This window comes from Mustela putorius, unplaced genomic scaffold (assembly GCF_011764305.1).
Source record: "Mustela putorius furo isolate JIRA1106 unplaced genomic scaffold, ASM1176430v1.1 tig00003899_pilon_pilon_pilon, whole genome shotgun sequence".
Lineage (NCBI taxonomy): Eukaryota > Metazoa > Chordata > Mammalia > Carnivora > Mustelidae > Mustela > Mustela putorius.
This window is the reverse complement of record NW_025422048.1, coordinates 20,084,586-20,107,695: the sequence shown is the minus strand read 5'-3', so window position 1 is coordinate 20,107,695 and position 23,110 is coordinate 20,084,586. Positions and strand designations below refer to the sequence as shown.

The following is a 23,110-nucleotide window of genomic DNA, read 5'->3' as shown; positions in this document are numbered from 1 at the left end:
GCACCCAGGCAAGGGCGGGGTGGGTGGCCGCACACCGGACCGAACCGGAGACTCCGGTGGCCTGAGCGCGGGCCGAACCCGGACCGGGCCGAGTTGGGTGGTGAAGTAGGACGTGGATTCGGGGGCGGGGCGCGGCGGGAGGGGGAAACCAGGCCCCGCCGGACTGGCCTGGGCGTGGGGGCGGGGGGCGAGTTCGGGGCACTTGCTGGGCTCGGGACCGAGCGGTAGGGCGGGGCGGCGCTAGGGGCTGGGCCGGACCCGCGGGGAGAGGGCGAAGGGGGGAGCCGGGGGTGGAGTAGGGGCGTGGAGTTGCGAGCGGGGTCTGGCCTCGGCCGGGGGCGAAGGTAGATCGGCGGGGCCGCCAGCGGAGGGAGGGAGGCCCGCGGCAGCGCGGCGGCAGCGAAGGCCAGCTTCCGCGGAGTTTGTGCCCGGGCTTCCCGGGCTCCGGCCGCCTCACGCGCACAAATGGGGCTAGGGGACTGACTGGTAAGCAACTGCGAGTGTTAGACGGTGTTCGGCGGCGATTCCGGGAAAAGCAAGGAAAGACACCGTCTGCAATTATGCCTCACCCCCCACCCACCTCTGAGCATCTGGATTTTGCTCTCAGGGGGCCGCGGACCCTCCCCGCCACAACCCTTTCGCTCTCCTGCACTCCCACCGCCTGCCCCCTTCCTAGGCCATCTGACTCTCCTAGGGGTTTGTGTTTAGGGGTGGACGACGGCCTGGGGGTGGGGGTGGCGATATACTCTCCCTCCCGCGGCAGCAGCCTAGTTCGTATCTTATTCCTACATGTAGCGTCGCTTTGAGTCTTGTGGACATTGGGGTTTAGATAACCTACCCCCATCCCCACCCCCACCAAGCGATTTGATGGCTTTTAAGGAAAGGGAGAAATCCCTGGATTTCCACGCCTAGAACGAGGTTTGAGGATTGAAATTCACCCCCAGCTCACTTCCACTATCAACCCCTCTTTCCTTGTAAGCCATTTCCACGGGGACCCGAACTTCGGGGGGCGGTATTAATTTGCTTCTCTATCTCTACACAGGGTCGTCGTGGCCAAGGACGGCTAGTCTCGGAGGGAAAGTAGCCACCAGTCCAACTCGGGTCGCCCCCACTATTACTTCGGTGAGGGGGGCAACGCTAAGGAGATACTGGTGGGTAGGGAACCAGTATAAAGGAGGGGTCTGGGTGGTCACCCCCGAGGGACTCCGTTTCTTGTAAGGTAGGGAGAAGCGAGCCCAGGCTTCAGGGGAGGGGTTCTGGGGAGGGACATAGGGATTGGTGACGACGGGGGGGGCGGGAAGAAGGGGGTAGTCACACCCTGTCAGCACGGGGGTGCGGGGCTTCCCTCAGGCCCCTGGGAGAAGGGGACTTAATGTGTCTGTTCTGTGCTGCCGGGCAGGGGAGATCTGGGGTCTCTGGATTTGCACACTGGATCGGGCACCAGTGGCCTGAGAAAGTCAAGTCGGGGCATATGGTGGAGAGCCTTGGGGGAAAGAGACAGAAACCCCTGGCCTTGGCGCCCTGATCTTTTCTCTTCCTCAACCTTCCCGTTCGAGGGGCATGGAGGGCTGGGGGCGTGGGGCTCTTGCAGCCCCTAGGATTGAGTGCCTCCGCCTCTCCTGGGAGTCTAGCTTTTTGCCCGGCTTGCTGCAGCCACTGCTGCTGCCTCCCTCTCCGGAATCCGCTTGGTCCTCGCAGCGATCCCCTCCTCCTCCCCTCCCCTCCCAGTGTCACCGGGGCTGCTTGGCTCTGCCCCCTTCGCCGCCGCTTGCTCCCTGCTTTCGTCCCTCCCTCTCTTGCTCGCTCCCTCCCTTCGCCTCCACCTCCCCATTCCTCCCCCCCAGCAGGTGGCATTCTGGGAGTTGTAGTCCCGTGGAGCGGCGGCTGGCGCCGCCCGCGAACCCCGCCGGACTCCACTTCCCGTCGAGCCCTGCGACCGGCACCCACTCCACCAGGCTTCGCTCGCACACACAGACACACACACACACACCGCTCTCCCCCTCACTCTTTCGCTTGCCGCGGCTGCTGCCAGTGTGTGGCTCTGTCTCTCCTCCGCTTTGCCGAGCCCTCCCTTCTTCCTCTCAGTTCCTAGAGTCCGACCGCCGCCGCCGCCGAGAGAGAGGAGAAGGAGGTCGGTGGCGATAAGGGGCGGAGGGAGGGCATCAGATCGGGGCAGTATTAGGCGGGTGGCGGTTCAGAGTGGGTAAGAGGGAGCCCGGGTGGCGGCCTGAGCCTCCCCGCGGAGCCGACCCGGGAACAGGTGCGTCTTTTTTTTCTCTCCCCCAACCCCTCCACCCCTTTTGACTCCCCGGCTTTCTCGTATCCCCCCACCCGCTTCTTTCTATCTTAAGCCTTTTCCCAACCCTGTCCGTTCTTCGCCCCGCGGCCGCTGTGTTTGCCCCCCGGGGGCGCCGTCCTCTTCGTGTCCCCGGACGTAGCGCTCCCTGGAGCTCGCTCTGTCCTCGCCCCTCCCTTCGGGACAGCTCCCCTCCACTTCCCACCTTCGTACCCCATCCCTGCCCTATCCTACCCCCTCCTCACCCCCTTCTCCCTTAGCCAGGTGAGACTTGTTCTCCACGATTTGAGTCTTCTTCCTGGCTGGGCGGGGGTCTCCATGGAAACGGGGGTCTGGTTGATCCTGGGGGGGGGAACCACTGGAATTACCCCACTCCTCAGAAAGGGAGGTGGAGGCTATGGTCTTGTTAACTACCTAGCCCTAACACCCCCCCCCCCCATGCAAGGATCCAGTGATCCGAAGGGAGGCTGGCCAGGAGGGCAGGGCGAGAAAGGGCTTGTTTTTTGGCGGGGGGGGGGTGGTGGTGGTGGTGGCTGTCCGTGATGAAGTCTTGAAGAGACCTGGAGAAAATACCCTCCAACCTCAGAGGGGAGGTGCGACGGTTTCTCCTCAGGGCTGCTTTCTCCCCGGTGTTGGGGTGAGGGAACCGTAGGGTAAGGGGTACCCCTAGGTGGCGGCGGGGCCTGGGTTCGGGAGTGGGAGTGCTGTGATGGGGGCAGGGGCAATTATCCGAGTCCCTGGAAAAAAGGCGGGGGATGACTTCGGAGCGCCCTGGCTCCGCTGCCCTCGCTCTAGGGGCGGGGGCCGCCGGGCCGGGCGCGGCGGGGAGGGGGCTTAAATTGAAGGAGGATGAGATGGGGGCAATTCATACTAGCCCCAGCAAGCCAGGGGGAGATCCGGCGTGCAAGCTCTCCACCCGCTCCGCGCCAGGCCTGGAGGCAAGGGGTCTGAGAGCGAAGCCGAGAGGTGGAAGGAGGGAGGCTCCGGTTACGGGGCCGGGTTTCGGAATCAGGGGCAATCCCCCAGCCCTTGAAGGAGGGAGAGGGATGGCTGCGAACCCTAGGGCTCCCCCACCCCGGGTCCTAAGGGGCGTGAGGAACAGACAGCAGGCCCAGCGGAGCTGGATTCGAGCGGATCGCGGCTGGGGAGTGGGGGGGCTTAGTGGTGGGCTTCGGGGGGAGCAGTCCGGCGGCGGGGCGGGCGGGCGGGGCGTGGGGCTCCGGCGGGCGGCGGGGCGGGGCTGGGGCGGCGCTGCTGCCGCCGCCGCCGCTGCTGCTCCTGCTGGGGCCGCCGCAGCCGTTGCTGCCGCCGCCGCCGCCGCCGCTTCTGGGCGGGGAACGGAGGCCAAAGGGAGTCCCGTGCCGGGGCAGAGGGCGCAGGCGGTGCGTGGTGGGGAGGGGGCCGTCCTGGGGGCGGGGGCAGGCGGGGGGTGGAGCCCCCGACGGGGGGCGGTACGAGCCCGGACGACGACGACGAAGAGCCCCGGGGGCCGGGTGCATGGAGGACGAGGTGCTGGGAGAAGGAAGGGGGGGTGGGTCCCGCGACGGGCCTCGTGGGCTTGGCTCCTCGAGGTTCTGCTGCGGGACAGAGCCCTGCAGGGGCGCCCAGAGGCCCGGGAAGGGACAGGGAGGTGAATTGGACGGTGGAGGGGGCCCTTCTCGCCGGGGTCCCGCCGAAGGGAAGGCTGGGCCGAGGGACGTCCGGGGTAGGGCTGGGAGGAGCCGACCGCACCTCGGCTGGGGATTTCGTGTTATGGAGGGACGCGAGATTGTTGTAGGGAAAGATGTGGTCGAGGGGAAAGGCGAGAGGGAAGCACACTGCAAACCCGGGAGGCCAACAGCCCAGGCCAGTGGAGGTGCCCTTCTATTTCGCCCGCACCTTCCCCCTCCCCCAGTGCAAGCACTATGTTTTTGTTTTATTGTTTTGAAATTTTCAGTGTTGGCTGTAGGAAGCTGTCGATGTGGTGATACTTATTCATTCTTCATGTCTCCTAGAGTAGACAGTAAGGACAGGCGCCGCTGTCTAGCCCAGGGTTTAGGGGCTCTTTACGTGAAAGTGGGAAGGGGGCCTGCTAACTTCGAGCGACAGCTGAATACTCTCAAGGCAGTTTGGAGGTCGTCCCCATAGCACAGAGGGGGAGTATAACTGCAAAAATCTTTGGTGAGACTTCTGTGGGTATAGTTGTAGGTTAGTGTTATTCTGGTTGGCCGCATGGCTTTTTCAATTTAGAAGGCTGTTGGAAGTGGATTAGGTTTATAATAAAGTCGCAAGGTTGGAAGGGACTTTAAAGGTCATCTTGTTCTCTGTTTACCTGACCTGTCCTTGAATGTTGGGATAGTGGAAGCTTTATTTTGGGGGAGAGGGAGCAGGGTTTAGGGGTACTTAAATTAGACGGCAATGTCACCATGTGGTACTGAAGAGGACAGCATGTAAGAAAGAAATTTGGAGGATTCCACTGGGGATTAGATGGGATAACCCAATCCCCCAAATCACCCAGAGCCTCCAAATAGAAGCAAAAGTTTGGGGGAGGAACCTGTAAAATTTTGATGGAGAGGCAAAGTTAGTAAGAAGGACTGGGGCAGCTAGGGGGAGCAGGGGACTTGGTGACTCAAGTTAAGAGAATCTGAAGGTTGATAGAGTTTAGGAGGGACATGGTCGTTTTGAGTAAGCCATGTGGCTATTGATAGGCAGACTCCTCTTTTGATAAGGCAACTGGGCAGCAGCCTTTGGGATAGTTGGGGAGGACAAGGGGCCCAGGCCATCAGGTACAGAGCCTTACTCAAACTGACTTTAAGAGGGCTGACCCTGTTACCAGCTACACAGCAAGGGTAGGGTTCTTTTTGTTCTGGCTCTTGAGAGTCATTGATGTGACTCTCATGAAGGGGTTAAGGAGGACTGTTTCTTTAGAATAGGCCATAAGGAAAAGACAGCAAATTATTGGGATAGGGCAGGAGGAAAGCTAAGTCCCTGGCAAGTTCTTTTGTTGGAGTCTGGATTGGGCAGAGTGCAGGGGAGTTCCAGAGGAAATGGTGGCAGCACCAAGGGCGCTCAAAGATCTGGCTGTTTTGATTACCCAGAGCTGGTAGAGCATAGACTCCCAGTGGCCTAGACTTTTTTTTTTTTGGTGGGGGAAGCAAAGGGGTTTCTTCCAGGGGTCTGTTTGCTTTATTCATGCTGTAGTTAACTACATATGAAAAAAGTGTTTGGTACAGGTGGCAGAGAATCTCACATGATGAGTCTGGATTATGGGTTTCAGAGAGGGGCTTCATTTAGGAGAACAGAATTATGGGAGAAAAGGACTTGAATACTAGAAAGAAGGAAGGCCAAAATAAAAGTCAGGAAGAGGGTCGTTTAGGCAGTGAATGGGGAAGAAAAGTGATCATCACTGGTTACACGTCAGGGCCCACTAAGGAAAAAGTGGAACCCTGAAATTTCCAGGCTAAGTTTTTCCGAAGTCAACTTTGAAGAACCTTTAAGGCTCTTTACACTTTCATGCTAGAATCATTATGGTTGGTGTGAGAGAGAGGACTATCTTGGGTAAAAACAGGGTTGTAGAGAAACGGGCATGTAGGAAGGAATATACATATATATACTTATAGGGAAATAGAGAATTTAGAGATAGTATATAGACTAAAAAATGCAGAATGTGAAAGAGGCGGAATAAGGAACCAAAGGGAGAAGGTGTTTACCCACATGTCATGTGGAGTAAGTGTCAGGGAAGGTAAAAAGTTACCTTTGATAGCTGTTGTCCTGGGAGGGCCCAAGCAGCAGAGGTTGCTGAGATCCAGGGCTTACAAGTCTAAGCATTAGTTAGAAAATTCAGACGAAAATAAGCATACTGGATGGGGGAAGCAATTCACTGATGTAAGTAGAATGGCCTTGAAAGAAGTTGAAAGTAGGAATACACCAGTTTTTCCAGTCTGCAAGTGGAAGGAATCCTAGATATAGGGAGGTGAATTATAGAAATTCCAGAGTGAAACAGGAGAAAAAAACAGTGGCCTTAGAGCCTTGGGCCAGAATTGGAGGGTGGGGTGGGCGCATGGAGGAGAGGCGCTAATCAGGGGTTGGGCATCTGGACTGGTTCATTGATTCTAGGCTGAGCTAAATTTGAGATGGAATAGAATGGCCGCAGTGGGGTAGGGAGCTGTTTTCCAGCATCAGCCAGCATCTGGGATGGAGAGAGGAGTAGTTCATGGTTAAGCTGGGTGGGAAAATGAATACTAACTAGAGTGGAACGGAGAGCCCTGGGGAAAGTGGGCATTGTTGGGATAAAGCAGATGGCAAAGGGGATAAGCCACTTATGATTACATAAGGGGGGGGGGAGGAAGACCCTAGACCTTTGAGTTTTAGAAGGAAAGGAAGTTTCTTAATGCTGGAGTTCCAGTTAGGTATGAGTCTATGCTTGCCAGAGGGTTTAGCGCCAGAATGGCCCAAGAGGGAGGTAACCGGTAATCTGCCTTTCAGCCACTAGGATGCTAGTACAGTATTTTACATAATCTCACATACTAACTAGGCTTTCTTAATGCCAGTGTTTGAATGGTTATCCTTAAAGTAATGTAGAAACTGTTCTCTTTCTAAATCGTACCCTTTCCTACTGTTCATGACTTGAAAGCAGTCTTTCATGATGAAAACTTTCTTTGGTGAACTGAAGTTGAATTCTGGTCAAGAGTAAAATTTAACTCTGCTTCTATCCCCATAATTCCAATATGCTGTTCTGTTTCCCTTTTCTTTTTTAAGCTGAAGCCACCCTTTCCCCCCAAAAAAACATTTAAAAATGGGTAACTGTTTAAAAAGTGGCTGCAGGCTGCATGTCAAGGTCATATTTTCCCTGGTCAGTGAATTGTGATGAATTTGAAGAGCGATTTATTATTTGTAAGATGTGGTAATTTTCAGATTTATTCTTTGAGAGTATGTGAGGCAGGATACGTCTTCATTTGGATTTTAAGAAGATCTTAAGTTAAGCGTCCGTGAAAAATTGAGAGTACTGAGGGGCAGCAGAGCTTTGTGTTTCAGGCTTCTTTACTGATTTTCGGCTAAGAAACAAAATTTGGTTCCCTCATTGCTAAGGTATGCCTAGAAATCTTAGTGTTGGTGCCGTGTAAGGGTACAGTCAAGTTGTGTTACAATTTTGGTGTCCGGGGACAAGGAAAACAAGCCGACTTCCATTTCTCCAAGTTCTGTGGACTGTAGAGAAGTTTATTGTATGTGACGCTGATCCCCGGGACGAGTCCGTGCACTCTCCACCAGGATCCATGAGGCGCTGAGGTGTCTTGTGATGATGAAGCTTTACTCAGTTTAAGTTGGTCGCACCTTGTAGATGTTAGTATCTTGCAGTGGTTCTGAAACTTTTGCATGTCTCAGAATTACCTGGAGGGCTTTGGAGACATACTGCCTTAAGTCAGAGTCCTTGCTTTTCTACTTCCTAGCTGCGTCACAGGAAGCAACCCACTCGACTCTCTTGAACCTCAGCTTTCTCATCTCTAAAATGGAGATGAAAACCCCAGTCTCCCAGGACTATGAAGATTACACAGGATAATAGCTATGTGGCAGACCAGGTCTATAGCAGGAGCCCAATAAATGACATCTGTTACTATATTATAATCTAGTTTTTCTTATTCCATTGAGTCCTGTGACCTTTGATATTACTCTGTGGTAAACACGGTGGCAGAACTAAAACTATCAATGGCTCCTGAGCACTCCCTGTGTATCTTGCTTCTCTGTGCTCTTTCTCCATATTCCTGTTGTATTAGTACACATTTAGCATTTACAGTGTGGTAGGAAGAAATAGCTTGGCTCATCACTCCATTATTGCATCCACCTTTGAGGTGGAAGTGGCAGCTTCTTTAACAGCTGTGCTGTAACACTGCTCAGTAGTTTAGGGCAGGAACTGAAGACTGTGTATCCAGTTGAAACTTCAGGGGACATTTTGGGCCATGCTTAAAAAATGACCCAAGCCTAGTTTACTGGGGTGACATTTTAAAAAACCATTGCTTTCTGAAAAGGGCTGCTGTATTTAATTACAACTGGTTGGGCTTTCCAGATGTCTCTGACATCTGGAAGTTCTACGAAGGGTGGTAGATAGAGTCTGAGTCTTGTATGGCTCTATGACAAGGATGTTCATCAGCGACTGGATGGGAGAAAACACGTTTTGAATAGCTCAGGTATCCTCAAACCAAACTTCTGAACACTGAAAAAAAGATGGGCTGTAAAATAGAGACTCTTTCTGCAGCCAGAGTGGACTTTGGTGCCAACAGGCAGCTGTGCCAATACAGGGAGAGAGCGGTAGCAGGCCAATTTAAAACAGCAGATCAGTTAACAAATTAATAATTTCATTTTGGCTTGGAAATGCGTTATTATTCTCTACCTGCCCCCCTACCCAGCAGATTCACCTTCTGATTTATATTCTGCTTAGGGAGACATTAAAATGAATCGTCCCTGAGTACACATCTACCGTAAGTGGGCAGAAGGCAGTCCATAAGTTGGCCGGGTTTAAAAATTAGCTGTGGCTAAACCATGCTCGGATAATTGGAAGTTGACTTTGTTGTTTTGCCCAGGCCCAGTTTTATTTCTATGGTTGTCTTTGTTGTGGAAGCAAGGAAAAGAAAGAAGAGGAAGTTTAGGAGAGAGCAAGGAAAGTAAAAGGCATCCACAGACAGGGCTTCTTACGTGGGATTCTTGGTTTCCATATGACCTAGCGAGAATTTTCAGTTTTTCCCAGTAGTTCAGCAAGTATTTACTGCACACAAATTGCATTACTTGTATCATGCTAGACAGTATTGGGAGTGGCTATTAAAAGAAGCAGAAAATACTCTTTCTGACCTTGGGGAACGTATAGACAGGTAGGGAGATTGAGTCAGTACTAGGAGTTTGAAATTCTGTGAGGCAACACATTATATATATATATATATATATATATATATATATATAAAATATATATTATATGTACACTATGATGAGTATGTGTGTGTGTGTATGCGTGTGTATATACTATGGATGTATATGTATATATTTATATATATGAGTAATTTATACAAAGTGAGTTGAGCCTGTAGTCTGGAGAGTGGAAAAAAAAAAGTCTGATAATGGCCTTTCCAAATATTTGTGTGAGAGGTCCAGGAGGAAAAAAAAAAAAAAAGGTAAAAGTTCGGTGAGGAGGAATCCTTTTTAGATGAAAAAATCCTTATCACGAATGCCGTGTACTGAAATGGAGACGCCTGAGGGCCACTGCCACAGTGCATGGCATGGAAGACACACAAGCATCACAAAAGGGATTCAGGTCTCAGATTGCAATGATTCAACTTTGGAGTGTGAAAGACACACCAGATATTCACATGGTTCTGCTGAAGACCAAGACTGAGGAAAGCCAACTCTTAGTTTTGATCTAGGAGAAATGAGAAGCACTAAAAAGCAAACCAAAAATGACCCTGGTAACTTAGCATGGCATTTTGAGGTGACTTCGCATTTGGCAAGGACTGATTAATTTCATGGTGATTGCTTAGGTTTTCTAGATATTTATGATATCTCGAAATTGTATAAAATCTTATGGCTAGATCCTAGGTCTAGCATAAAGCTATGATGAGATGTTTTCCTTAAATGCAGTAAAATTACTTCCTTACAGCAGGAGATGGAAGTAGTACTTGAATAATAGGGAAAATGTATGGCAGTGGGTAGAAAAGCTAAACTGGTTGTATGAAAATGTGAGTGAGATTCAAACTTCTGCTTTTTCCCTCCTTCATGGTTGGAATTGATTATCTTTGTTCCTTTTATGGCTTTTGTGCTCTTCTCAATTTTATTTTATTTTATTTTTTAAGTAAGCTGTATGCCCAACATGGGATTTGAACTTATGACCCCAAGTCCAGTTTAAGGAGGTCTCTCTGACTGAGACAGCCAGGCCCTTCCTATTCTCAACTTTAAGTAAGGACTCATTGATGCCCGTTTTGCAGATGACATAGTAAATGGACGTAATGAGGTACCTGAGATGGCTGGCAAACCCAGTCTCCCCACCCCCAACACACACAACAAGTTTAGGCTGTGGATAGTAGACTATATCACTCTTCAAGGGTGTTGCTACTGTGTGACTAGACAGGTTTTGATTTTGGCAGTTTTTAAGCATCAGATTTTCTCAGAATGAGTAGGGATCCAGCAATAGTGAGGAGATTGAGAAAGGGTATGGTTTGGATTAGAAAGGACTGGGGTGGTCATAGTGAAGAGCTAGCTCCAGGGAGATCGCAAGCCCTGGCCACTCTGTTGAGATGAACATCTAGCCTCCCAAGGTGACTACTTTGGAGGTAACTTCATTCATTTGAATGAGTAAGCTCTCATGTGTTTAACAGATAGTTAAAATTCTTTTGTATCCAGTCTCATAAATGTTTATAGGCCAGGTTTTTAAACATGGAGATACCAAGGAGTCTATGAAGGTGTCCACGCTATAGCCATGTGTGGGTAACTACTTAGTCTTCTCGGTAAACAGAGGAATTAAATGTATCTGGGAAGAGGATGTAGTGTCTCCTATAAGACTTATCCCTTGGGGTAGAACCAAAAGAAATATTTGGGTAGAAAAAACTCCAGGGGAACTAGAAAGTGCTACAGGAGATTAGTCAGGCAGAAGGCTGGGATGAACAGTGCAGAGGGCCCCTTCCTCCTTTCAGTTGCCCAGCAGATTATTTCCAGTTGATTGTGTGTGTGTGTGTGTGTGTGTGCGCGCGCGTGCGTGCATGTGGTGGTGTATAGTGGTAAAGGAACCCTTTTGCATGAAGGGGGGTAAAGTAAAGTGATTGGGGCATGGATAGGGACACCTGAGTTTCAGGGACTGACACTGGTTAATGGCAGGGGAAGGCGAAGGGATGAGGATATTAGGAAGCCTGCGGAGAATATTAGAGTACCTTTATATGGGAAATCGTTAAATTAGGATAATTTACACCGGGAGAACTTCCTCATTAGTGGTTGAGGTTTGGTATATATGATTAAGTAGGGAAAACAGGACCATCAGTCTCCTGTCGAGTATACAGGGAAGAAGGCAGAGCGGCGGGGAGGGTAAGGTCTGTGGTCAAGGTTCCATATCTAAAGCCAGGTAAAGTCTTCCTTGTTGGGTACATGTACACTTTCCTATTGAAAACAACTGATGTTGAGACATTTTGACCTCCCTCTAAAGGCACTTCAGTGACTAGGTGGAAGTCCTGGCCTCTTCCTTTCAGCCTCAGGATTTAAATGTCAGTGGCCTCTTGGATCCCCTTGGGGGTGTCTTAAATGCTGCTTTTACCAAAGTGGGGTAATGGGCTGGCCTCTCCTTTGATTCTATGTTTGAATGTGAATGTCTCTGTCTTATGGGAGCTTTACCCAGAGCGCTGGATTTCTGTTGGAGCAATAGGTCCCAAAGTTGGTTTTCTTTACACATTAGTCATCACTGACCCAACCCTCCTTCTTAAACTGTCTACTAGCCACGCCTATTCTCTTGAGGACAGATTCAGGGCCAGGCTTCAAGAAGAATATTTTCCGGCTCTTTCATTTTTTAAAGTCATAATTGCTTCCAGGTCACCAGACAATGTGAACCAAAAGAAGCCTGGGGGAGTACTACCAGATTTAGTTTAACTGAGACCTTCTTAATCTTGAATTTCTAATTTATTGGCTGGATAGTAAGAGTCCAACCATGAATAAATGGACAGGTTTCATGCTACGCTTAAAGGGCCTAGTTGTATTCCATATGTTGCCAGTGCCTGTTGTTCTGCATGTAGGGGGTCTTTGGTCCCAGTGGAAGCTACGTGATTCTGGGGAACCCATTCACAGGATAAACACCCTGGCCAGCCATGTTCAAGGTTAACATTCTACCAAGGCAAAGACATTTTGTCAGATAGGTGCTGTATTATCTCCTTTTGTGTCCTTCCCTTCCTCATACGCATGACGACCATACTTTTGCTTGTAGTTGTTGTGAAATCTGCTTGTTTTGGCATCTTCATTTCAAAACAAAACAAAAACTGTCTACCCAATCGGTAAAATCTCCTTTGAGCTTTTAGTGCTGCCCATCCCTTATTATCAGCTCCCCCTAACCCTGACTTGGATTATAATTTGATGTTCTTCCCCTTTTGATAACATATTCTCTCAAAACTTTTCTGAAATGTCTGTACTCAGTGCTTCCCCACAGTGTTTCAGTTTGGCCCACGATGGTGAAATATTTCAGGTTCCCCTATTTCGTTTTTTCTCTTTTGGTTGTTATATTCTGTGGGCTTCTCTTTTATGCCTTTCACACCTGCCCTTGACTTCTAGAAGTTGTTTTTTCTTTTGGATTTTTGGGGGGAAAGATCTCTGCTTCATTATGGTTTGTCTTCTGCTATCTGCTCACCCTCAGCTTAACTGCTCTTTTCACCATTTTAAAGTTATTGCTCTCCTGTTAGTCCATTTCTTGTTGGTTTCCCCTGGTTTGTAGTGTGCTGATTATGTCTGCGTGCCTGCTCTCTGCTTGCTGGATTCATCCCCTCGGATCTTGGTCAGTCCCTCTACTTAAGTGTGTGTACATGTGCCTGCTAAATTGAAGCGTTGTATTTCTTTATTTTTTGCAGCCTATGCTGATCACCGCACTGGGCTGGTGGAGCATGTGCTCTCCTTTGTTCTCACTGAGTTGGACGTGTCTTTCAAGTTTTTCCCCCCAAAGTGGGGATAGCTCACAGTGGTCCCGCTGCCTTCCAGGCAGTGACCAGTATTTGATTCTGGGGCCATGCAGCTGTTCGTTTCTTAACAATTACATGGTTGTGATATCTGGGAAAATCCTTTGAGGTATTTCGTATGCTTGTGCCCATGTTTCCTGGGTCACTCGGGATTACCAGGTTTCTTCGAAGTTCCTTTTAGGAACTTTGCCGTCAGCCTTTGATGTGATGGTTCCCATCAGAGAGAGCAAGAGAGAGACTAAGAAAGCACACCACACGTGAGTGCAGGCTCTGTGAGCAGAAGCAAGTCGGCACACGAGAACGTGCACACCAGCGGAGCCTACGGAGTGTGGTGTGTCTGGAAGGTTTTCCTTTCTGCTCACCTCTCCTGAGAAGGAGCGTACAATGGAGTGGTTGTTAATTTGATTGGATGTGATGGTGAGGAAACACAACACTAGGCCTCTTGGACCAGAATCTCCAGGGCTGGGACTTAGGAATCTGTGTCTTGAACAAGCTCGTTGGTGATCCTGGTTTGGGAGACATTGGTGTACATTGGCCATCTTGACTCCTCCTGTCCTGGTTGGACACTGACACCATCAGTGACTCTTTGGAAGTTCCCTTTGCTTGCTCTCTGGCTCAAGAAGACCAGTCTTGCCTTCCTGTGTAGACCACTTAGCTCAGGGTGCTCTTATCTGTGATATCTACCTCTCCTCTTCCCTCCTCTGCAAAGGCTACTGGTAATAGCAGCAGTGGGCTTTCCATAGGAAGAGGGGCTGCTCTGAGAAATTCCTAATGGAAGAGTGGGAAGCCAAGGTGAAGCAAATATTCTATCTTCAGGATCTTACGAAAGTGGGGGTGCCTCCAGGTGGTCCTAAAATGTGTGGTATTGTCTGGTAATTATTTTGGTTTTTACTTGGTTTTCTTTTTATTGTTGTTGTTATTGTGTTTTGGAGGGGGGGGTAGCTTCTAAAAACTCCTTTATCTAGGTGGTGATATTTTCTATGTTCTGTTTTCAGATGCCAGGATTCATTTCCCCCCACCTCTGATTTCTGTCCGAGGACCTACAAACAACTAATCCCCTCTAAATAGAACAAAAATCAGCCCAAGAGCGAAAAACCGATGGTTACTGATTTATATCTGCTGCCTACAAGTATTCAGATAGGCACTAAAACTTAAACTTTGTGTTAAAATTCATCTTATGCAAGTATGACCCCCTTCATGCTTGACTCTTCCAGTGCTTCATACAGAGAAAATAGTTTTTTAAAAGTACCTGGTGTATTGGTCAACAGGCTGAGCTGGTGTTGTGTTGTGTTGTGTTGTGTTGTGTTGTGTGTTTTTAAGTAGGCTTCATGCTTGTGGAGCCCAGTGAAGGCTTGAACTCATGACTATATGATCAAGACCTGAACTGAGATCAAGAATCTGACATTTAACCAACTGAGCCACCCAGGTGCCCCTGAGCTGTTGTTTCTTGAACGGGGATATTCCAGGATATTCTAAGAAAAAGTCAAAACTTGAGGATGTTTGAGGATGGGATCCTGGTGAACTGACTGGAAGCAGACAGTCAGCCCATTTGTCTTACTCCTTGCTGAAATTTTTCTAAAAATTTGTATTAACCCACATAACTGTTTTAGGAATGTTAAGGATAATTTTCAGAAAAAGGTAAGATCATGAGTCTCATGCAGTTATAAAAATGAACATGCGTTAAAGATTTTATTTTACTCGTTAATCACAAGGGAACCAGACAGATGTTAGAGCCGGTTCAAAGAAAAAGTCCAAAAGCACAAATTTATATGGAGTAAAGGAATTGAATTGCAAATGGAGGCAAAACTGGTGCCCCCCCCCCCCCCCCCCCCCCGCAGTGGGGAGGGAAGTCAATCCGAATTCTATGGGACAACACAGAGTTTGCATATCCATCAGTTACCTGCAATTTACAGAGGTGCAAAACTAGCTCAGAGACAATGAGAGATACTGGAATGGGGCAGCTATGCAGGGTGTGCTGTGGGCAATGCGTGGTGCTTTTAGGAAAAGTACAGCATTCTCTTCTGTAGTAACTAAGCCTGGTGGACCCTTCTGGGGGGGGTGGTTGATTTTGCTTCTTGTAATTTCTCAGGGTCATCACCTCAATTTCTCATCCAGCGTTCAGTTCCATATAACACTCATTTACTGAGTACTTACCATCTGTAAGACATTGTGGAGGAACCAGAGACAGAAAAGATAGTTTCTTACCTTAAGTAGCTTGACTGGCCAGGGAGACAGACATGCCACATCCCCAGCTAGCCACACTGCAGGGAAGATAAGCGCCCATGGGAGAGGTAAGGATGAAATGTTTGAGGAGAAGAAAGAGTCGAGGAGAGGGAAGAGTTAACCGATCAGGGGCTGAGGCTGGGGAGATGACATGATGACATTTAAGCCAGACTTTGAGGGGTGACAGAGAAAGGAGAAGAGGCACAGGAGAGGCCATTTCAGCGTTACTGGATGATCTGCTCAGGGAAGAGTCAGGAGCCGGGATGGCAGAGGCCACAGGGAAATAGCAGGATGTGGCCAAAGAGGAGGCCAGAGGAGGTCTGAGGCCAGGTCAGGGTGGGCCCGGAAGGCTGTGCTAAGAAATTTGGGCTTGATTCTGAAGACAGGAAAGCTACTGAAAGCTTGTGAGGAGGGAGGGGGCTGCTGGGATCGAATTGGTGCTTTAGAAGATGAATTGATTATAAAATCAAGAGACTGGAGGCAGAGGGACCAGTTAAGAGGCTGTTGTAATATTCTGGGGGAGAGATGATGAGGGCCTGCATCGGGGTGGTGGCAGGAAGGGCAGAAGGCGGGGACGGAGCTGGCATTATTAAGGCTCGACTCCTGATTGGCTGTGGGCGGAGATGGTGGGGGAGAGGAGTTGAAGACGACTTTGCTGCTGAAATGTCCAGGCTGGGGGACAGTGGTGCCATTAACTAAGATAGGAAACATGCTGGGGGTGGGGGGTGGGGAGCAGGTTTATGGGAACAGATAATGAGTTCGGTTTGAGACACATTGAGTTTGAGGGGCTCGGTGGATGTCCAATTAACAGCGAGTCGCTGGCAGCTAGAAATTCTGGTCTGGGTCTAAGGAGAGAGGTCAGGGCTAGAGATATAGATTTGGGAGTCTTTGGTGCAGGAAGGGGAGAGTTGCAACTGGGGGAGCTCCGGAGCTGGGAAGCAGGAGGGGCAGGATTCACACGCCGCCCCACCCCCACAGGTGAGAGAGGCCGGGTTGGGGAGAGCCGAAGAGAGCCAGACTGAGCTAGCGAGAAAGACAGAGACCGAGGAGGGCAAGAGAGACAGAGGGAGATGGAAAGACCAGAGACGGAGAGGGAAGGCTGAGTGGAGGGGAAGGCCGAAGGGAAGGTGGGGAGGTGAGGGGAGAGGGAAGCGAGAAACCAAGGGTGAGGAGAGAAAGGGGGAAGGAACCAGGGCAAGAACGGTGGGAAGGGCAGGAAGGTGGAGGGGCGCAGGCGGGCCCGAGGGAGAAGGGAGACACGCGGGGAGGGTTACAGAGGGAAGAGGGAGGTGAAGAGGAGTGGCAGAGGGGAATAGGAAAGGGGAATTGAGAGAGAAGGTGAAACGGAAAGAGAGCCAGAGAGAGATGGGGCAGGGAGGCAAAAAGGCGAGGTGAAGAGATGGGGGCTGGCAGAGGTGAGGCGAGACAAAGCAAGACCAGGGCTAGGATTCTGGGGTGGGTGGAGAGAGAGTCGGCCCTGGACACCCTGGCTCAGGAAAGCCAAGAGCGGCCAAGTACAGCGAAAGGCAAGGGCAGCAGTAACCTGTGCTGCAGAGAGAGGGAGGTAGGCGAGGACCAGGACGAGAAAGGGGGCTGCTGCCCTAGTACGGCTTCCCTCCCTTTTCTGGGAGCCTCTGCACCAGCCACCTGGCCTCCTGGCTCTTTCTCAATCTTAGCTTGCAGCCTCCTGGCCTGGGACCTTTGCACAGATTGTTTCCTCTGCCGGGAATGCTCTTCCCCCAGATACACACATGGCTCACCCCTTCGCTTCTTTCAGGTTGTTTAAATGTCTCCTTCTCAGCAAGGCCTGTGATAAACACCCTCTTTGAAAACCGTAGCCCATTCTGCATCCCCCTCCCAACCCCAACCATCGCTCTGCCCGTTAGCCTTGTGTTCTACCACCTTCTAACATCCTGCAGCAGGAGGCGTGGGTATTGTCCGTCTCATCCCACGAGAGTATAAGTTCCGTGAAGGCAGGGATTTGGGGTCTTTTTTGGTAGTTTTTGAATCCCCAGTACCTGAGACCATGCTGGCACGTAGCAGGAACCCAATAAATATTTGTTGGACGAGTAAGTGCTCTTCTGTTGAATATGGACAGTCTCTGAAAATTATATAAAGAATAAGCAAAACAAACCCCTGGTGTGACTCTATTGTACTGATTTACTTCGTGGGAAAGTGGAGAACAGTAGAAAATTCTGATCACTGGAGGGTTCTGTTCAGCTGAGCTTCGACAGAGAAGACTTTTAGCTAACTTGGGAGCTTGAGGGTCTCTTTTCTTGATGCCTCATTTTCTCTAGAATTGGCTGTGCGGTGGTTGTCAATGGCGACAGCTGGACATTAGCTGCCGAAGGGGGTGGTAGGTCATGGGGATGACTAGGCTGATAGAAAGGGACACGGACAGAAATGTGTGGTCTGTGATGGAACATTGTTTTTTGTTTGTTTGCTTGTTTGTGGTCCGAGTACAAGGAGTATTGCATTTGATTTCAAGGGAGCTTTAAACCAGCTTAAATATGTGTGTTATATCTCTGTAACTCCCAAGTCGAAATCAGAATAGAGCATTTTTGAAGGGCTTTTAAAGAAAATGTGTGCTTCCTCTGGAGAACTTAAATTGGTGCGTCACTCAAATACTTCAGTACCCATGGATTAGAGAGTTGACGAGCAAAAGATCCCCAGTAGTCTTTCAATGCATTGTTCATATATGGGAACAACCCTCTAATTGTAGTTGGTTAGGCTAAATGTGTGTGGAAAAATATACTGTCATCTCGTTTGTCTGGAACAGATGGAATTTCCTCGAACACTCAAGCATCTCTGTGTAGGTGATTAACAGCATCCTTGTCTCCGTCTTGAAACCTATGGAGTTCTGGAAAGCCGGTGCCCTCATCCCTGTTTGGACCTTAATTTTCCATAGCAGGCTGGCTTGCAGGAGAGACGGCTTTACTGTGTTGGTACTATAATTGCCTTTGCTTGAATGTTTCCCTGTTAAAGGTGGTTCAAGCAGCCGTCCCTGTTCGGAGTTCTGATTGTTTGGAGTTCTTTTTCCTCAGGGGGAGCGGCCACAGCAGGTCCTATCTGGTGGTGAGTGGCTGTCATGATCTCGACAGCACCGCTCTACAGCGGCGTGCACAACTGGACCAGTTCTGACCGGATTCGCATGTGTGGCATCAACGAGGAGAGGTGAGGAGGCTGGGAAGGTGGCCGTGGCCGGCCCCCAGGGAGTGGTCCCCGCTCATCAGAGGGACAGCTGCGGCAGGGCTCTGGGAGGGACCCTGGGTAAGAGGCTTCGGTGATTTGTAATTTTCCTGGGATGGGGTGGAGCCGGGGGCGTGGGAGTGGCCTGTCCTCCCATGCTGTCCCCGTTCGGATGAAGGTGAGGAGGCCAGCAGATGACCTTTTGCCAACTAACATTTGTCTACTCATTAAGAACTGTCAGCCTGGAGTAAGGGGAAGCTCAGGCAATTGCAGTTTTTATTTGCTGCATCCATGTTCGGTGCTCAAGGATACGCACAAGATATTTTTGGTCCTTGATCTAAGCCTGGAAGAAAGGCAGTTTTATTATTCAGCTGTATACTGGGAACTGTTAGTGGGTATTCTGGTGATCAGCGCTTTCCTGCCTCACGAGGCTAATGACGATTCTTAGCCGATCCTTATGAAGTGTCTCGGGCAGATCTGACTGCGTACTGTAGTTGTCATACGAAACTAAGAGTTGGGGATGCCTGCCTGATCCATGTGTTTTAAATGTTCTGTTCACCAAAATATTTGGTTGACCAAGCTCTGCCGTTTACTGATCATGCCCCGTGGGAAAGACACTCAAAATGGCCTTCAGATTTTATATTTGACTCTTGTGACCTTTGGCCAAAGAAAGAGCTCTGCGCGCCTCTCCCGTTTTTAGAGAAGGCACGCTTGCTGGTGTTTAGCTGTTGTTTCAGTCCATCCACTGTTTAAATGCCAATGCATCAGATCAGTCCTCTAGAACACGGACTGTTCCAGCTTGTCCTGGGATTCAAATCCGGTGTTTCCTTGGGGAAGTCTTGCAAGCGTGTGCGTGGCTGTGTGTGCACGTGGGGGAACGTGTGTCTTTGTGAGTCTCTTCTTTTTCCTTCTGCTCTTGACAGGAAAAGTGTGAGGTTCAGGTTACGAGAAGAGACCATTTTTTTTTTTAAAGCCATTAGTGCGTAATAGTTTAATGTTTTCTATCCTGAGGAACAAGTTAGAGATGGACTTAAAAGGAATTTGATTTTAAGATACAGAAGTCAGGACTAAGGAAAGTAAGACTGAATTCCTCTCAGATCTGCGTAAGAAAGATGCTTTCCTTTGCATGTGAGGTGCGGCTTTAGATAATGCCCACGAGTGGACAGGGGGAAGGCCAGGTGGTGGTATTGATTTGTGGAAGCATTCACTGGCAACTCGGCAACTCGGCAACTCGTTAAAGGCATTTGGGCCTTGCGTGCAGAGATCTGGACTACAGCCTTTAATAAGTCAGTGCACAAGCTGCCTCGGTTCACTGTCCATTCTCAGTCCTGCTGAGAAAGAAACAGGAAGTGAGCCCCAAACCTGCCTTTCCCTCTTCATGGACCTTTCTTGGGATGTTAAATTACCAAATATGCCTAGTGGTTAAGATGACCTTTTAAGCATTGTCACTTCTGATCTCATCTACCCTTTATTGTCGCCTTCCTCTACAGTCTAGGCTGTGCTGGAGCTGCTTTCCGAAATGTGATCTCACCTTATTTAAAAACCATCTTTCTCAGCCCTTTACAACTTGTAGAACTTAGACATTTCGGGTATAAAGCTGCATGTGGGGGGTCAACTCTTAAAACTCTTTGAGAAACCTGCCGGCGTCGTTAGATGGAGTCGCAGAGATGGGGGCCGGGGCTTTCTGCAGGCCCCAGGTGGCTGACTGTAGTCACACCTCTGGCTCACTCTCCCTGTTGTCTCACTTGGTTGCTTCCTTTCTTGTATCCATTCATTCCTTCATTCAACCAACATTTACTAAATCCAGCAGGAGCAAGCCAGCAGTCACGGGACACTGATGGGGAGTGCTGGAGCGTGGCTCGTCCTGGCCCTGTGCGAGTCTGTCTGCAACATGGATAGACTTCCTGGGGGAATAAGGGAAGGCTTTCCAGAGGTGGTGACATCTGAGCCGGGGCTTGAGGGACGAGTAGGAGTTTGAGGTGAGGTATGTTTGGAGAAGACCCTGGCTGGGAAGAAGTTTGTCTTGGGGCGCGACGGGACTCAGGCAGGGAAAGTCTGCAGGGGCTGGAATCTGAGTGCCTGATGTGTGTGGTGTGGTCAGGGCCCCGTGGGCACTAAAAACGCTCTGGTTTGACAGCGGTGCTAGCCCTTCATAATTGGGAAAACAGCCCTGAAAGGTTATCGCCATTTCTGGTTTAAGTTCAACAAAGCCTGACGCGCAACAGCCCAGGGTCATCTCTGCCCGGAAGAGGTGGTGGGATTGATTTTCAGTCCTGATTGAAGCCTGCTTTGACCCCTGCTCCTTCCTGCCTGCCGCCTGCACCCTCCTAACCCTGCCTGGTTGACCCGCTTCTCTCTGGGCACCCCTTGCCTGCAAGCTCTTCCTGTCCCAGGCTCCTCTCTCCACGGAGCAGTTTAATGTTTGCTTAGCTTTGCACACCCCTCTCCTCAGAGAATTTGAAACGTAGCCACACGACATTTTCCCAGAGCCTCAGGGACTGGCACTTGGGCCTGGGCATGGCTGGAGTAGCCGGGACTGCTGCTTCCGCCGCTGTCCCCAGAGTCCCCGGGCCACTGGCTCTGTGGGTCGGCCTTGGAGGGCAGGTGGCTGCCCTCAGCGTTCAGTTCAAGGGGATTTTAAGGGGATGGGAGCCCAGCAAGGGCAGCTAGCTCCCCTCCCTGTGGTCAGGAGAGGAAAGAATAGAAATAGCGAACATCCCTCCCCGGCAGTGTTGGCAAAGGGGGCTGGCGGTGCCACTCGTTCCCCTTGCCCTCCTCCCTAAACCCTCGCTGGCCAGTCTTATTTGAACATGGTTCTCCGCAGCCCAAGGCTGGGTATAGGGCCCGCTGTTCCGGTCTCCCAGGACCCAATATCCAAGTACGTTTTCCCTTTCCTTCAAGGTCCCCCTTTCTCCCCTTCCTCAAGACCCCTGACTGCCTCTCCAGCCCTTGCCTGTCCTTACAGTCATTTCTGTTTGTCACCAGCAGTCATTGCCAGCAGTGGAAACCTCCCACTTCTGCCAGCCTAGCTGCCTTTTAAAGGGAACAGATCTCCACCCCCTCCCCAGTTAATCCTTCCTGGAGCCCTGGAACGATAGGGAGAGGCCTGTGTGATCTCCCTTGCCTTTTTTGCTTCTCTTGGCCCAGGGACAATTTTGGAGTCCATCAGTGGGGCCCTGTTCCAGTGAGAGGGAAGGGGTTAGCAGGACCCTCCCCATTTTTGTGGGGGTTGGCTGTAGGCTCCGTGACTGTCCTAGGCTAGGGTAGCTGGTGGGGCAGATGCTGGCTTCTTCCCAGGCTGTTGTAGAGCTGAGGGGGAGGGGGAGGAGCAAACTCCAAGGCGGTCCACTTCCCCAGAGGCCTGCAGAGCGTGCCTGTGCTTCTCGCCTCTGGAACTGTACCACAGGACCTCTGCCGGAGCTTTATTCTTCTACCCAGACCTTCCACTTAGCCACTCACCTGGGCTCTTGCCCCAGTGGCGTCCTCCCTTGGGCAGACAGTGGTGGGTTTCTGCTGTAACCAAAAAACTAAACTTCAAGTGGGTGTTTGTCCTCTCTCCAACCTCACCCTCCTCGTCTTTTTTCCCTCCTGAGGTTCTTACGGAAAACCTGCAGAAGACTTTTTTGGGTAGGTTGGGGTTCAGTTAGGCTTTCCTCCTTCGCAACCCAGCTCTCTGGCCTCGAGTCCTTCCCTTTGCAATATACCAACTTGAATTTGGGGTCTGTGGCCTTGAAGGCCTCCCTTTGGGGTGGGAGTGAACTTGGGGTGCTAAGAGAACAAGGGGAGAGAGGGGAGCTGCCAGGGCATGGGCTGGAACTCAGTGGCACTTTCTGAGACTGACCCACTGCCTACTGCGCTAAGGAGGCACCTTCAGTGGTACTTTAGAATAGGGCAAGAGGTACCCTGGAGGGAGAGAAGTTGTGCCCTTGAAATGCCCCTCGGCACCCAGTGACCCGGTGGCCTCAAATCAGTATCATTCTATGCGCTAATAAATCTGTATCTGCTCTAGGCAAGCAACCTCATCAGGTGAATAGGTGATGATTCAGACTTAGAACATGACACACAATGGAGGTGGCTATTTGTTTCAGAAAATGATTACCCTTACGATACCTGCAGCCCACTTCCATTATAGACTTAAAATAAGATTGCACTTAAGAGAAAACTGATTTGCATGCCTTTTGAGATCTGCCTTTTGGCAATGCCCAGTACCTCCTGGATGGTCACATTGACAGGTAAGCTTGGGACAAAAGCAAAGGTGTTAGGCCATCCTCCACGCTCCTGGTGAGAGCCCCAGAGAACAGAATACACAGCCCAAGGAGGGGAGTCTAGTCAGATTGGGCTCCTTTGCAGGAACGTGCAAAGCTGGGCGTGGAGGCTCCGGCTCATGACCTGTCCCCCTCCCAGCCCAATTCCTTGTGATTTCCTCCAAGCCACCAAGGGAAGTGGTTTTATGGGAACCAGACGGGCAGGAGGTGTTCTGCCGAAGGTGGTGGTGGCCCAAAGACTAGGCCTCATGGCCCTTCTCTGGTTGTGTCTCCCATGCTAGAAGAGCACCCCTTTCTGATGAGGAGTCCACGACAGGTGACTGCCAGCGCTTTGGATCTCAGGAGTTTTGTGTCAGCAGCAGTTTTTCCAAGGTAAGGGGCCGTGTGGAGCCACATGTCACCCACCAAAGGGTGGCGCTGAACTGCCCGGGCGATGTGCCCAGTCTGCCATCCCAAGAAGGTGGGCAGGAAGGAACAGG

At 50.6% G+C, this 23,110-nt stretch overlaps 1 protein-coding gene across 6 annotated transcripts in view; it reads left to right on the top strand.

Annotated features, from left to right (window-relative positions):
* BCORL1 (BCL6 corepressor like 1) overlaps positions 1 to 23,110 on the top strand; it is a 62,667-nt gene that overhangs the window by 541 nt on the left and 39,016 nt on the right. For 2 of the 6 annotated variants that reach the window (XM_013050018.2, XM_004780546.3), the window contains exons 2-4: positions 1,043 to 1,122; positions 18,222 to 18,351; positions 22,913 to 23,003. In XM_013050018.2, the coding sequence (XP_012905472.1) occupies positions 18,266 to 18,351; positions 22,913 to 23,003 (177 nt within the window). In that variant the 5' untranslated portion in view covers positions 1,043 to 1,122; positions 18,222 to 18,265. Of the gene's footprint in view, positions 1 to 267; positions 487 to 1,042; positions 1,152 to 1,293; positions 2,132 to 16,344; positions 18,119 to 18,221; positions 18,352 to 22,912; positions 23,004 to 23,110 lie in introns of those variants that run through there. The other 4 variants (XM_004780545.3, XM_013050015.2, XM_004780544.3 and 1 more) reach the window with 4 other exon arrangements.